The sequence below is a fragment of the Saccopteryx leptura genome, chromosome 4 (genome assembly GCF_036850995.1).
Source record: "Saccopteryx leptura isolate mSacLep1 chromosome 4, mSacLep1_pri_phased_curated, whole genome shotgun sequence".
In the NCBI taxonomy this organism is placed as follows: Eukaryota; Metazoa; Chordata; class Mammalia; order Chiroptera; family Emballonuridae; genus Saccopteryx; species Saccopteryx leptura.
Window position 1 is genome coordinate 187709748 of NC_089506.1, and position 14538 is coordinate 187724285.

At 40.3% G+C, this 14538-nt stretch overlaps 1 protein-coding gene across 1 annotated transcript in view; it reads right to left on the bottom strand.

The window, feature by feature from the left end:
• The window catches only part of LOC136403445 (cytochrome P450 3A12-like), a 40223-nt gene that overhangs the window by 15366 nt on the left and 10319 nt on the right, over positions 1-14538 (bottom strand). The window contains exons 5-9 of the mRNA XM_066382184.1: positions 7431-7544; positions 7085-7173; positions 5647-5795; positions 3664-3791; positions 1766-1832 (exon numbers count right to left, since the gene is read on the bottom strand). Of these exons, the coding sequence (XP_066238281.1) occupies positions 1766-1832; positions 3664-3791; positions 5647-5795; positions 7085-7173; positions 7431-7544 (547 nt within the window). The remainder of the gene's footprint in view (positions 1-1765; positions 1833-3663; positions 3792-5646; positions 5796-7084; positions 7174-7430; positions 7545-14538) is intronic.

Consider the following 14538-nt stretch of genomic DNA (forward strand, 5'->3'; position numbering starts at 1 on the left):
TGCGGGGGACCCGGGTTCGATTCCCGGCCAGGGCACATAGGAGAAGCGCCCATTTGCTTCTCCACCCCCACCCCCCCTTCCTCTCTGTCTCTCTCTTCCCCTCCCGCAGCCAAGGCTCCATTGGAGCAGAAATGGCCCGGGCGCTGGGGATGGCTCCTTGGCCTCTGCCCCAGGCGCTGGAGTGGCTCTGGTCGTGGCAGAGTGACCCCCGGAAGAGCAGAGCATTGCCCCCCGGTGGGCAGAACGTCGCCCCTGGTGGGCGTGCCGGGTGGATCCCGGTCGGGTGCATGCGGGAGTCTGTCTGACTGTCTCTCCCCGTTTCCAGCTTCAGAAAAATACAATAATAATAATAATAATAATAATAATGATTTCAGTTAAAATCCAATAATGGATGATAAAAGTAGTAGGTGAAAATTTGAAGAGGAACAGAATATTTACTTAGTCTCAATAGCTTCCCAAAAGTTACTTATTAATAGAAGAGGAAAATTAAACTTCACAATTAATCTAGTGAACACAATTTTAACCAAGAGTTCCAAGTTAAGATTATCAACACTGGGGCAATGTGCCTCCTAACATGATGAAAGCTTAATGCAAATTTCCAAACAGAGGTTCTGAGTCAGTGGGACTGGGTGAGACCAGAGAAGGACACTGGAAACAAGCTCTTCAGAGGTTCTGATGAAGGTGATTCACAAACCACTGCTGACTTCTGGGCATAAAATTCTTGTTTATGGCCCTGGCTGGTTGGCTCAGTGGTAGAGTGTCGGCCTGGTGTGTGGAAGTCCTGGGTTCAATTTCTAGCCAGAGCACACAGGAGAAGTGCCCATCTACTTCTCCACCCTCTCCCTCTCCTTTCTCTCTGTCTCTCTCTCCCCCTCCCGCAGTCAAGCGGCTCCATTGGAGCAAAGTTGGCCCGGGTGCTGAAGACAGCTCCATAGCCTCCGCCTCAGGCGCTAGAATGGCTCCAGGCTCAACGGAGCAACGCCCCAGAGGAGCAGAGCATCGCCCCCTAGTGGGCATGCCTGGTGAATCCCGGTCAGGCGTATGTGAGAGTCTGTCTCTCTGCCTCCCTGCTTCCCACTTCAGAAAAATACAAAAATAAATAAAATAAATTCTTGTTTATGGTGCCCTTTAAGCTTGGAACAAAATTGTCTCTGCATGTCTGTAGAAAGTGGCTACTATTTATATCTAAACATATAGGAGATAACTCTGCACCAGTATAAACAGCAGATAACTGCAAAGCAAGGGTTAATTAGAGACAGGAGATCTTGGAGTATGTTGATCATGGAGAGACACTGGCCTGGGTTACTCAAGTACATGTACGCAGAATTCTTGGAGGAATGCCTGCAAGAACCAGATGGCCTTTGTGATTGATAACCTCTGAGACTCGGACTCTTCTTGTGTCCTTCCTCATGAAAAGAAACAGTAGATATGCAGGGTTGGGAATGAAACGAATGGGAAAAAAGGCTTGTGTAACTTTCTAGTTTTAACTGCTAAGCAATGGCTTTTGGAACTCAATAAATATGCAATGGCGCTGTTTCTTGGGGCTAGACCCACCTAAGAGTTTCAGTCCTCTGCCCGTTGTATATATAATCTGGTGTGTCTTTTGCCTTGCGAGTCCAAACCGTAAAGAAATACTTAACATAAACATGTCTTTCTAAATTTGGCTGAAATTCTTATCTGCCAGGAAAACTTCATGCACATTTTCAGAACCAGCTCCTACTTCGGAGCTTCCCAACAATGGCCCTCCGAAGAACACCTTGTTTACCTTTGTGGGAGTCTTTTTCTTTGGACTTCTGGGAGTTCATCATCAGCTGAAGCAAATCTACCCGGTGCTGGAAGCAGAAGGAGAAATTTCAATGTTAGAAATAAGTCAAGAGTGCAATATTCAATTTCTTTCCTGATAATATGGCCCCATTAAGTCCAGAAGTGTGACCAGTGCTGCCTGAGTCATTGTGAATAGAAACATCCAGCCACTAATCTTAGAGAGCAGGATGTTTCCCTGAGAGAAATGCAGCCATTATACCCAGGTGCTTTTTGGCCCCCATCTCTCTGATCTTCAGCTTCTCTGGCTTTTGAACAAGGCTTCCTGGCCAAAGAGTTTCCTGCTCCCTCTCTTGTCAGACCTGCTAATTCACAAAAAAGTCTCTGACCTCAATCATTTTTTTTCCTCTAACCTTAATTCTTAATAAATGGCCACACAGATTAATCTCCTGACATTTGATGACATTATTGGCAGTTTTTCTGTGAGTAGTTTCAAATGCCTCCCTATCCCAGAACTCTCCACAACATTCAGTGCAATCCTGGGTACGTGGCCCTATCCCCATGGCCTGCAGACATTTGCGTGCTGGCCCCCAGGCCTGTGAAGGCAACCTCAATGCCCAGAGAAGACGCCTGCCCTCTCAGTCTCTGAGCAGGCTTCAATTTAGGATCGAGGGCGCTCCACCTGCTTCCGGATGGAAACTGCCATTGCAGAATAGATCAAAGAGGCTTGGAATTGATGTGATTCTTTGACAATTTAAAATCTAGGGAATTATGATACCAGGAAAATAATTTTTAAACAGTAATTTTTATACTTTGATTATTTACTGAAGGTTAGTGCTAAACTTCTATCTTAATAATATTCATGCAGTAATATAATCTTTGTGCTTATTATTACATTTTAAACAATGTCTCTCTGACTCAGTTTTATTTCCTTTCTTAACCTTCACCTTCTTCATTCTCCACAAAATGTTTTAACTTTCCTCCTGTAAACTTAGAGTTCTCTGCCTACCTTAAGAAAAAGAGGCCTGACCTGTGGTGGCGCAGTGGGATAAAGCATCGACCTGGAGCACAGAGGTAGCCTGTTTGAAAACCTGGGCTTGCCTGATCAAGACACATATGAGAGTTGATGCTTCCTGCTCCTCCTCCCTCCTCTCTCTCTCTCTCTCTCTCTCCTCTCTAAAAATTGAATAAGTAAAGTCTTTTTAAAAATGCAGGAAAGGCCCTGGCCGGTTGGCTCAGCGGTAGAGCGTTGGCCTGGCGTGCGGGGGACCAGGGTTCGATTCCCGGCCAGGGCACATAGGAGAAGCACCCATTTGCTTCTCCACCCCCGCCCCCCCTTCCTCTCTGTCTCTCTCTTCCCCTCCCGCAGCCAAGGCTCCATTGGAGCAAAGATGGCCCGGGCGCTGGGGATGGCTCCTTGGCCTCTGCCCCAGGCGCTAGAGTGGCTCTGGTCGTGGCAGAGCGACGCCCCGGAGGGGCAGAGCATCGCCCCCTGGTGGGCAGAGCGTCGCCCCTGGTGGGCGTGCCGGGTGGATCCCGGTCGGGCACATGCGGGAGTCTGTCTGACTGTCTCTCCCCGTTTCCAGCTTCAGAAAGAAAAAGAAAAAAAAATGCAGGAAAAATAACCCCTAGTATAAAACAGTGCCTGGCCTGTGGTAGTGCAGTGGATAAATCATTGACCTGGAGCACTGAGGTCACTGGTTCAAAACCCAGGACTTGCCTGTTCAAAGCACAAATGGGGGGTAATGTTTCCTGCTTCTCCCCCTTCTTTCTCTCTCTCTCTTCTCTAAAATAAAATTTAAAAATGTTGAAAAGAAAAAGAGAAGTGTGCATATCATATGTATACAGTTCAATAAATTATCAAAAAGTGAATACACGCATGTAACTACAGACAGATTTTACCTTTTCTTTATCATGAAGGCGACTTTCTTTCATCCTTTTTACAGATTTTTTGAAAAAATCAGTAACACTTTTTGGAAACATACAAATATTTAATGCTTCAAAAACTGGGTTAAGGAATGGAAAGAGCACTGTAAGAAAAAAGAAAGCCAATAAAAATATGAAATGTACCCAGAGCTATTATAATTTTCTCTACCAACCAGAAGAGTAAAAGATACCAGGCTCCATAATCAGAAACCATTCCCTCTATGACCTTTGCTCAGACTTCCAAGGCCATGACTGAGCGAGGGCATGTCCACACATGCGGGGCACCACTATACCAGTGAGGTCAGTGGCCCCTTCTCATCTTTTGGGTGACTAAAGGAACAGGATTACATTCTGGAATAGCTTTGCCTTTTATCTATTAAACTAGACTGTCTTTGAATAAACCAGACTAGATTCTGACACTTTAATTAATGACATTATTCAAGAGATAGCAGTCAGGTGCACATGCATTAACAATGTGAAACGCTATTATATATATATATCAAAATATCAACAACCATTGTATCTAAGAGTTTAATTATAGGTGAGTCTTATGTAGATTTAACACATTTGCTATCAGACTTAATGTGTTTATTTATAGAAATAGACAAGTTAACTTTAAAATTTTTATAAAATTGCAAAGGATACACCCAGTATGGTCAAATGGGGAGGGAGAATAAACTTGTAGAACTCAAACTTTCTGATTTTCTTTTTTTTTTTCTCTTTTCTTTCTGAGTAGGGGAAGATTTGGGAAGACTCCCACATGCGCTCTGACTGGGATCTACTTGACAGCCCCATCTGAGGCTGATGTTTGAATCAACTGAGCTATTTTTAGACTCTGAGGCTGATGTGCTCAGACCAGCTGAGCCATTTTCAGTGCCAGGGTGACGTTCAAACCAATCGAGCCACTGGCTGCAGGAGGAGAAGAGGGAGAGAAGGGGTAGAGGGCGTAGGGAGAGCAGCAGATGGTCACTTCTCTTGTGTGCCCTGACCAGGAATCGAACCTGGAATGTCCATATGCTGGGCGAGTGCACGCTCCACTAAGCCAACCAGACAGGGCCCATCCTGATGTTCAAAACGTACCCAAAGCTATTATAATTAAGGCAATGTGGTACTGGCATAGGGCAGACATATAAATCAACAGAATAGAATTCAGAGTCTAAAATAAACTCATGTGTCTAAGGTCAACTAAATTTTCTTTCAATTACATTTAAATTATTAAATTATTTTTAAATTACAGTTGATATATAATATTATACTAGTTTCAGGTGATCAATATACTTATTAGACATTTCTATACCTTATGAATGATCACCCTAATGAGTCTATTACCCATCTGACACCACACAGAATTATTACAATATTATTGACTATATTTTCTATTTGGTACTATACATCCCTATGACTATATTTTATAACTGACAATTTTTACTTCTTAATTTGTCATACCTTCTTCACACATCCTCCCAATACCCCTCCTATCTGGCAGCCATCAGTTTGTTTTCTGTATCCTTGAGTTTGTTTCTGTCTTGTTTGTTTGCTTGTTTTGTTTCGTCTTGTTTTAGATTCTACACAGAAGTGGAGTCATACGGTATTTATCTTTCTCTGTCTGACTTATTTCACTTAGCATATACCTCATAGGTCCATCCATGTAGTCAAAAGTGGCAGAATTTACTTCCTTTTCATGGCTGAATAGTATTCTATTGTGTGTGGGTATGCATGCCTGTGTGTATATTACACTTTCTTTATTTATTTATCTGTCAATGGAAACTAGGTAGTAAACTAGGTGTACATTTTAAATAGATGAGTTATATACTGTGTGAATTATATCTCAATAAAGCTTTTAAAAGAAAGAAAGAAGAAAGGTAGATGGGGAGAGAGAGAGGGTAGGAGGGTGGAAGGAAGAGACAAAGGGAGGGTGGAATGAGGGAGAAAGAAAGAGGAATATTGTAGTCTACATACTTATTAAGAGAAGAAATGGATCGAGAAAGTTAAATTTTAAGAGCTTCTTGGTATTTTCCACAAAGGGATCTTGCGGATTGCTGAGGGAATCAATGTTCACTCCAAATGATGTGCCAGTAATTACGTCCATGCTGTAGGCCCCAAAGAAGCTGGGTAGAGAAAGAAAGACATTGACAATTAGAGTCAGCACCTCTTTACTATCCTCATCCAACACATACAACAAGAACGGCATGTAAACTCATGTCCAAGTAAAGAGTCACACAACTGTCCAAAGTACCTGCTGGAGCATCTAAAAAATCTATGCTCTTGTCACACTCATCATGACGTGTTTTCAGCTGCCAGTGATGCAGCTGGCCCTGTGCTGAGGTTATGGTGGCACTAAGGCAAGTTAGACCCAGCTATGGGTGCAAGGAGTTCAGTCAGAGGATTAGAGACTCATAACCAGACAAATTACAGTGGTGTGCTCTGAGTCTGGACAATAGTAGCTGTACTGTGCTCAAGCAGGACAGAAGATAGATAACTAACTCTTTAGTGGGATCAAGAAAGCTGACATTGGTCTGAGTCTTGCCTCACCACAGTCTCTATACTCAGAGCTGATTCCTCTTCAGCCCATCACAGAACAGCGGCACCCGGCTCTCAGCTGCCTGGAATGTCATCCCTCCTTCTCTGTATTCTTGCTAAAGCTCCTGAAAGACCCCCTCTCCTCAATTCCAGTGATCTGAGATTGCCCCGAGGGCAGACTCATTTCTGTAAACTGTAAGAAGAATGTCCCTAGTTTAAAAATAATAAAAATAAATCAGTCTAAAATCAATCTGGGGGAATCCCATAGGTAAGTGATCTTATGTCCCCAGTTTTGCCAGTTTACATCTGCTGCTCCTGCATAATTAAAAATACCTTACTCTAGACAATAAGTGATATGGTCACCCTATCCCTAGTCTGTACAAGACATTCTCTCTTTTGGGAATAAAGAAAGGAGAAATGCTGGTAAGATTTAATATTTAGTATTTTGTTGGTACCCTCACCAAAATCATGAAGGGATTTAAGTTGTTCCAAGTTTCATGTTGTAGCATCCTTGCCCTACACACTGCCCCCCAATGTGTACCAGTGCCTTCCTCTGCCACTATCTCATACTCTACATTAAACACTTTATAGTATGATTGTGTTTCTTGTTTTTAAACTCTGTATTTTTGTCTTCCAGAGTATCCAAGGTAACAATTAAGTGGATAATTTAATCCTCGCTTATGTACCCAAGAGAAGGCATTTCTCTCCTAGCTGCCCTCCTTTTCTAGGCGAGCCACATCTTGGTGGGTAGCCGATTGGAGTTCAAACACCACACACCTACTTCTGTTTGGTCACAAGAGTGACTCAACAGTGGGAATTGCAGCTCTGTGGTGACAGCTGCAGGTCACAGAATCCCAGCATCTGGGCTCCTACTTACTCTTTCAAGTTGACAGGTTTGCCTTGTTCTGTTTCCTTCCTCAAGTTGTTCACCAACACATCTGCATATTGGTGAATGATGGGGAACATCTAGACACAAAATATAACATTATCCAAAGTTAATTGTGAAGAATCAAGTCCTAGAAGGACCTGGCTTTCACAAGCATGGAGCAGTAAGTGATATTTTATAGTGAATCTTAAAATGTCACTGCTCAGACATAAACTAAAAGACCACTTTTAGGAAGCTCAAATTCAGCAGCTACCCTTGGAAAGAAACTATCATATTTTCTACCTGACCTCAGATACATTATTTAAGTATCTAATTAAATGTCCTCTTATATTCCTACCTCTTTGAGCTTTCCACTGGTGAAGGTTGGAGACAGCAATGTTCGTACTCTCTTCCAGGTATCATCCTCAGCCACAGAGATAGCACTTTTCATAAACCCCACTGGACCAAAAGGCTAGAATTAAAAGCAAAAGACATTTTGCCCTATGTAACTTGTGCAGGTCAGAACAGTTATAGAAATTTTGTTAAATGGGCATAAATTATTCAACAAATATTTAGTAACTATCTACTTAGTATTATGCCCTGTGCTAGATACTCTATAAATACCTATCCCCAATGTCTATCACCTTGAGAGGACGGAGGAGAGCTTCAGCTCTCTGATATGGTTTCTAGCCTTTATTCTAATCACTTTTTTTAATGCAAATGAATCATGTGATAGGGAAACTGCTTTTCCAGGGGAATAGATAAGAATAAGACCTACTAAATCCTTCAGGGTTATGCACAATAATAGGAAGGGATTCTTGTCAGATAGCCAGATAGTCTTGGCAAACAGTATATTGCCTCAGACCAATTCCAATTTTACTTATATGTGCAACATAACCAACTTTAAAAAGGATGTCTTAATATGGTGATTTTAAAAAGTGATTAATACTTAAAGATTAGAAACCTATTTGTTATTATAAAAAAATGATAAAATTATACAATCTTTTTCCCTTACATTTTCCTACCAGGAATAAAAGAAAAAAGGAAGAGGTAATTTTATTTCTCGGGTTGGGACTGTTCTATCAAACCAACCTATTTGAGTCTTTCTTCCACCTTTTAACACTACATTTTGTTTTAAAATGTATTTCTCCAATAAGCATTCCTGATAAAAACTTACCCACTAGGAAGAGAGGAAAACTTTCTCAATTTGATAAAGAGCATTTACTAACAAATGTGCAGCTAACATCACATTTGATCATGAAAGCCCAGAGCAACAGCACCAAGATGGCAGAGAATCCAGCATCTATTTCCCCACAAAGAACATCTAGACAGCTATCCCCGCACAAAAATAGGTCTAGGAGAGTTCAGTAGTTCACTCAAGAGGCTAAAGCAAGAGAATGAAGCAAACACCCTGAGAATAACTGCACAAAATGGAGGAGAATAGTTTCATATTGCCTGCATCCTCTCATCCCCAGGCTGGCACTGCTCAATGCCAGGAGGAAAATCCTCAGCCTGGGAGACTCCCCTTCCTACAGAAAAACAAACAAACAAACAAGGTAAGTAGTAATGTTCTGTAACCTTTTAGAATGCTGTATAAATGGCCTGCTTTTGTTTCACTATAGCAGCATAGATGAAAAATCTAGTGACAGCAAAACAAAGAAGAGCAAGAACTGCCAGTATCAGTCATTTGTCAGAAGCTGTCATGCTTTTCCATGTGCTACTTACTCTGCAGAAGACACCAAAAGACTGATGCTGAGGAAATCAATAGCCACCACAGCCACTGTGAATTCCCTGCTGAATTTGCTGCTGAAGCTCCACAGGATTTCACATTTTCAGATTCTAGCAGCCTGAATTCTGCGTTACTACACCCCACACCCACCAGACTGCCCTAAGTTGTGCTACTAACTTGAGACATCGGATCCAATCCAGCAGCAAGCCCTGGCATATGTGGCTGACCATGTGCTTAACACTAGCCTAGTTCCCTGCAGCTGTTCAGGGACCTGATAGCCCTGCCTCTTGTTAGTGGACTAAACCACATTTGTCCACAGCTAACCCTTGCAGCTGCACTCATGCACACTGTCAGCCTCAACTCCAGTCCCCAGTCCCCACTGCAGTGCATGTGCTTGCAGCCAGCCCATGCAGCCATGTGAGTGCACACTGACAGCCCAAGCACTCTAAGCAAACTGTGCCCACAGTTGGCTCCAGTTCCTGACACTGGTTCTGGCCATTACCATTGGGCATACATATGCAGTTAGCGCCCACTAGTGAATGCTTTATATGAGCAACTTTGTCTACTACTACTGCCTGACAGTCTCTTGTTTCTGGACCTGTTGTTGCTGTGATGACCCCAGAAGCCCCTGCAGCTACGATGGAGACTGAACAGCCCATGCTGTCAAGGATCATGCAGTTGACGATGTTGTGAATTACAGCTGCTTAAGCCAACCATGCTCTACTGACCTAGAGTCACAACACATGCCCAAACTAGCACTGAGGACCAAAGAACACTCCGATATGTCCCAAACCACAAGTAAAGGTCTTTCCTTAAGTCATTTCATAAAGTCTGGAAGAGTTGAGGGGTTCTTCAAATGCATAGACACTATTGAAGAATAAGAATTATGAAGAATCAGGGAATTCTGACACCACCAAAGACACACAATAAACTTGCAGTAACTGACCTTAAAGAAATGGAGATCACAAATTATGTGACAAGGGATTCAAAATTGTTCTAAAGAAGCTGAGAGAGCTACAAAAAAAAATTTAACAAGATCATTTGTACTTCTTCTTGGGAGAAGTGTCTGTTCATGGGGAGGGGGTTGGGGGAAAGGTATAAAGAGGGACAAATATAAGGTGACGGAGGATGATTTGACTTTGGATGATGGGTATACAACATAATTGACTGTCCAAATGATGTGGAGATGTTTACCCAAAATCTATATACTCTTGTTGATCAATGTCATACTGTTAAATTTAATTTCAAAAAAAAAAAAAAAAAAAAAGGTAATTTACTGTAATGTTTTCTAAAATTTTCATAATCCCTGTAGTCTTGCAATGGTGTCAGTGTGTTGTTGTTAACCAATTTAATTTTTAAAAGTTTAACCACATGGACAAAACTACAATAACAAAATAAGAAGTTGAACAAAGATATAAAAAATACAAAGAAAATGAAAGCTGAAGAGTACATGGCTGAACTAAAAAATGCAACAGAGCTACAAGAGCAGACTCAGTAAAGCAGTTGAAGAATCAGTGAACTTGGAGACAGATTATTTAAAATCATCCAGTCACAGTAGAGAAAACAGAATGAACAGAAATCAAGAAAGTCTAGAGCACTTATAGGATACTATCAGACAGAATTTGCATTATGGGGTCCCTGGAAGGTGAGGAGAACAAAAGGGCAGAAATGTTATTTTAAAAAATGTCTGAAAACTTCCAAAATCTGTGGAAATACATGGAAACTCCAGCACATGAAGCTCAAAAGTCCCTACCAGATTGATCTAAAAATACTTCATCAAAATACATCATAATAAAATGGTCTAAAATAAAAAACAAAGAGAAAATCTTAAAAGCAACAAAAGAAAAGGTTTTATCACATATAAAAGAACCCTTCTAAGGCTATCAGCAGATTTCTTAACAAAAATCTTGAAGATCAGAGACTGGGATGATATATTCAAAGTACTGAAAGAAAAAAAACCCTACCAATCAAGAATACTTTATTGGGAGAAGTGATTCTTCAGAAATTAGGGTACAACAAAGACATTTTCAGACAAACAAAAGTAGACAGAGTTCATTATCACTACAACTGCCTTACAAGAAATGTTAAAGGGAGTTCTTCAAGATAAAATATAAGTATACTAACCAGTAACATGCAATCATATGAAAGTATAAAACTTGGTAAATGTAAATATATAGCTAAATTCAAAATACAGTAATATTGTAATGGTGGTGTGCAAAACACTTATAATTCTAGTGTAAAGGTTAAAAGACAAAATAATTAAAATAACTATAGATAAAATAATTTATTAATGAATATATAATACAATATAAAATGTAAATAACAACATCAAAAACTTAAAATAGGTGGATAGTAAAAGCATTGAACTTCTGAATGAGAACAAAGTTAAGTTGTTATCAGCTTAAATAAACTATTATATCTATTAACTATTTAATGTAAACTTCTTGGTAACCACAAAGCAGAAACCTATAAGAGGCACAGGAATTAAAAAGGAAAAGAAATCAAAGCATATGACTGTAAAATTTTAACAAATCCAAAAAAAATGACAAGAAGAAGAGAGGGATAAGGAACAAAGGATTTATCACACCTGGGTTAACAAAATGACACTAGTAAGTCCTTATACACACAAACATATATATGTATATATACAGACATATATATACATATATAAAATGAAGTTTTATTCAGTCTTGAAAAATTAGAAAATTCTGTTATTTGCAACGACATACATGAACCTAGAGAAAAACATGCTAAGTAAATTAAGTCAGGCATAGAAGGACATATATTGTGTGATCTCACTTGTACATGAAGCAATAAAAAAGTCAAACTAAGAGTAACAAAATAGAATGATAGTTATCAAAGCCTAGGAGTGTGGAACTAAAATACTAATCAAAGGGTACAAAATTAGTTATAAGATAAATAAGTACTGGAGACCTAATGTACAGCATGGTGACTATAGTTAATAATACTGTATTGTATACTTGAAATTCACTGAGGAAGTAGATCTTGAGTGTTTTTACCACACACTGAGAATATGTCAACTCATTTATAGAAATTATTTTACAATATATGCATATATAAAAATATCACATTGTATACCTTAAACGTGTACATTTTATTTATTGCAAATAGCTATACAAAATTTTTTTCCTAAGTGAGAAGTAGGGAGGAAGAGAGGCAGACTTCCACATTCACTGCAACTGGGATCCACCAGCATGCCCCCTATAGGGCAATGCTCTACTCATGTGGAGCTGTTGCTCCAATGCTTGGCAACCAACTTATTTTTAGCACCTGAGGTGAGGTCATACTCAGCTCCCAGGACCAACTTGTTCCAACCAAGCTATAGCTGTGGAAGGGGAAGAGAGAGAGAGAAGAGAGAGGGAGAAAGGTAGAGAAACAGATGGTCACCCCTCCTGTGTGCCCTGAAAAAGAATCAAACCCGGAATCAAACCCAGGACATCCACATGCAGGGCTAACACTCTACTACTGAGCTAATCAGCTAGGGAAATATACAAATTAAAATGGCAAAAAACAGAATACTTTCCTCTAAGATCACGAATGATACAAAAATGTCCACTCACACCACTCTTATAGAACATCATGCTGGAAGTTCTAGCCAGTACAGTAAGACAAAAAGAAGTGAAAGGCATACAGATTGGAAAGAAAAATATAAAGTGTCCTTATTTTCAGGTGACACAATTGTCTGTGTGGAAAATTTAAAGGAATATTAAAAGAAAACTCTAGAACTAATAAATGAGGTCAGCAATGTTGTAAAAATACATGATCAACAAATAAAAATCAAGCCTTCCCAGGTGCAATGGATAGAGCATCTACCTGGGATGCTGAGGACTCAGGTTCAAAACCCCAAGGTGGCTGGCTTAAACATGGGCTCATCCAGCTTGAGCATAGGGTCACCAGCTTGAGCGAGGGGTCGCCAGCTTGAGCATCATATCATAGATATGACACCATGGTCACTGGTTTGAGTCCAAGATTGCTGGCTTGAGCAAGGTGTCACTGGCTCAGCTGGAGCCCCCAAGTCAAGGCACATAGGAGAAGTAATCAATGAACAACTAAATTGCCACAACTATGAATTGACATTTCTCATATCTCTCTCCCTGTCTGTCTGTCTCGATTGCAATAAATAAAATAAAGTAAAATAAAATAACCACATTTTAATATAATAACAATGAATATTTGAAAACACAATACTATTTATCATCCATCACATCAAAGAAAATGAAATTGTTTAGGTGAAAATTTCACAAAACATGCATAGGATTTCTATGCCGAAAACTACAAAAACTGGTGAAAGGAATCAAAGAAAACCTAATAAAATGAAGAGATATATTGTGTTAATGGATTGAAAGGCTTGACCTAGTAACAATATAGATTTTCCCCAAATTGATCTATATGGTTATTTTAAACGCTTATCAAAATCTCAACAGGAAGACAATTTGACTTTGGGTGAGGGGTATGCAACATAATCAAATGTCAAAATAATCTGGAGATGTTTTCTCTGAATATATGTACCCTGATTTATCAATGTCACCCCATTAAAATTAATTAAAAAAATTTTAAAAACTTTAATAAATATTACACAAAATACTAAAAAACAATCTTAACATCTTTTTGTAATATAGATAGACAAACTTATTTTAACTTTGAGTGGAAAGTTGAAGGACATAGAATATCTAAGAAAATTTTCAAACAAAAAGTGGAAGGAACCATTCTACATGCTTAGAATTATTATGTAGCTACAGTAATAAGATTGTGTGGTACTGGTGGAGGACAGACACATAGATCAATGAACAGAACAGAGAATGAGAAATAACCTACACAAATTGGCCCAAATGATTTTTGACAATGGTGCAAAAGCTATTCAAGGAGGAAGGGAAGCCTTTTCTTTCTTTTCTTTTTCTGGTCACTCCTTTATTGCACATTCCAGAGACCTTCTGTATGTGCTCTGTGCTGTATTACAGCTGTATTTGCAGTCTATGTCTGGCATTAGTTCTTGGTTTATTATGTATGTGTCTTGTCTCTAATTCTTTGGGACTGGACTGATGGCTTCCATTTCTTTTGTATTTCCTCTGTGCCCTGTGGTGCCTAGCACAGTTTGGTGTGTGGAATAGGAGTTCAGTTAGTGCTCAGTATCAGAATGGCTGCCTGTGGGTCCCAACCACGCACATCTGGAGAGAACAAAACCCAGCCTCCCCTCTAATGTTCTCCAACCCAGCACCTCTTAAGCAGGACCGGCCCTTGTTTCCAACAGTTCCTGCAGTCCACTTTTTCTCACGATTCATATTGCTAGGGGAGTAGGCAGATCTCATCTGCCAGTACATGAGACCAAGCTCAAACGACAATCTTTTTGGCCAGTTCAAGCCTCCACTAGAAACACTAACTTTGCTTCTCAGATATATGAGCCTCACAAGCATATGAGGTATGTGCCCAAGGATCGTGGGGTCCAGTTGTGCATGCAGGTGTGGCTGCCTTAGGTCCAGTTGTGTGTGCAGGTGTGGCTGCCTTAGATCTGGCTGTGAGGCAATATTCAAAGATATAGTTGTTTAAGAAAACAATACAGGGGCTATTAGGAGAGGAGGCCCTGTATTTTTGTGCTGGTCTCCCCTCCCTGTTTTCCTTCCCCCTGTCATTCCCCACACTGCAGCCTGAGACTCTTGTCTTCTAGGCAAGGCCGCCAGACACTGCTCGTGTCTCTGTGGGCTGGTTCCTGACTACCTTC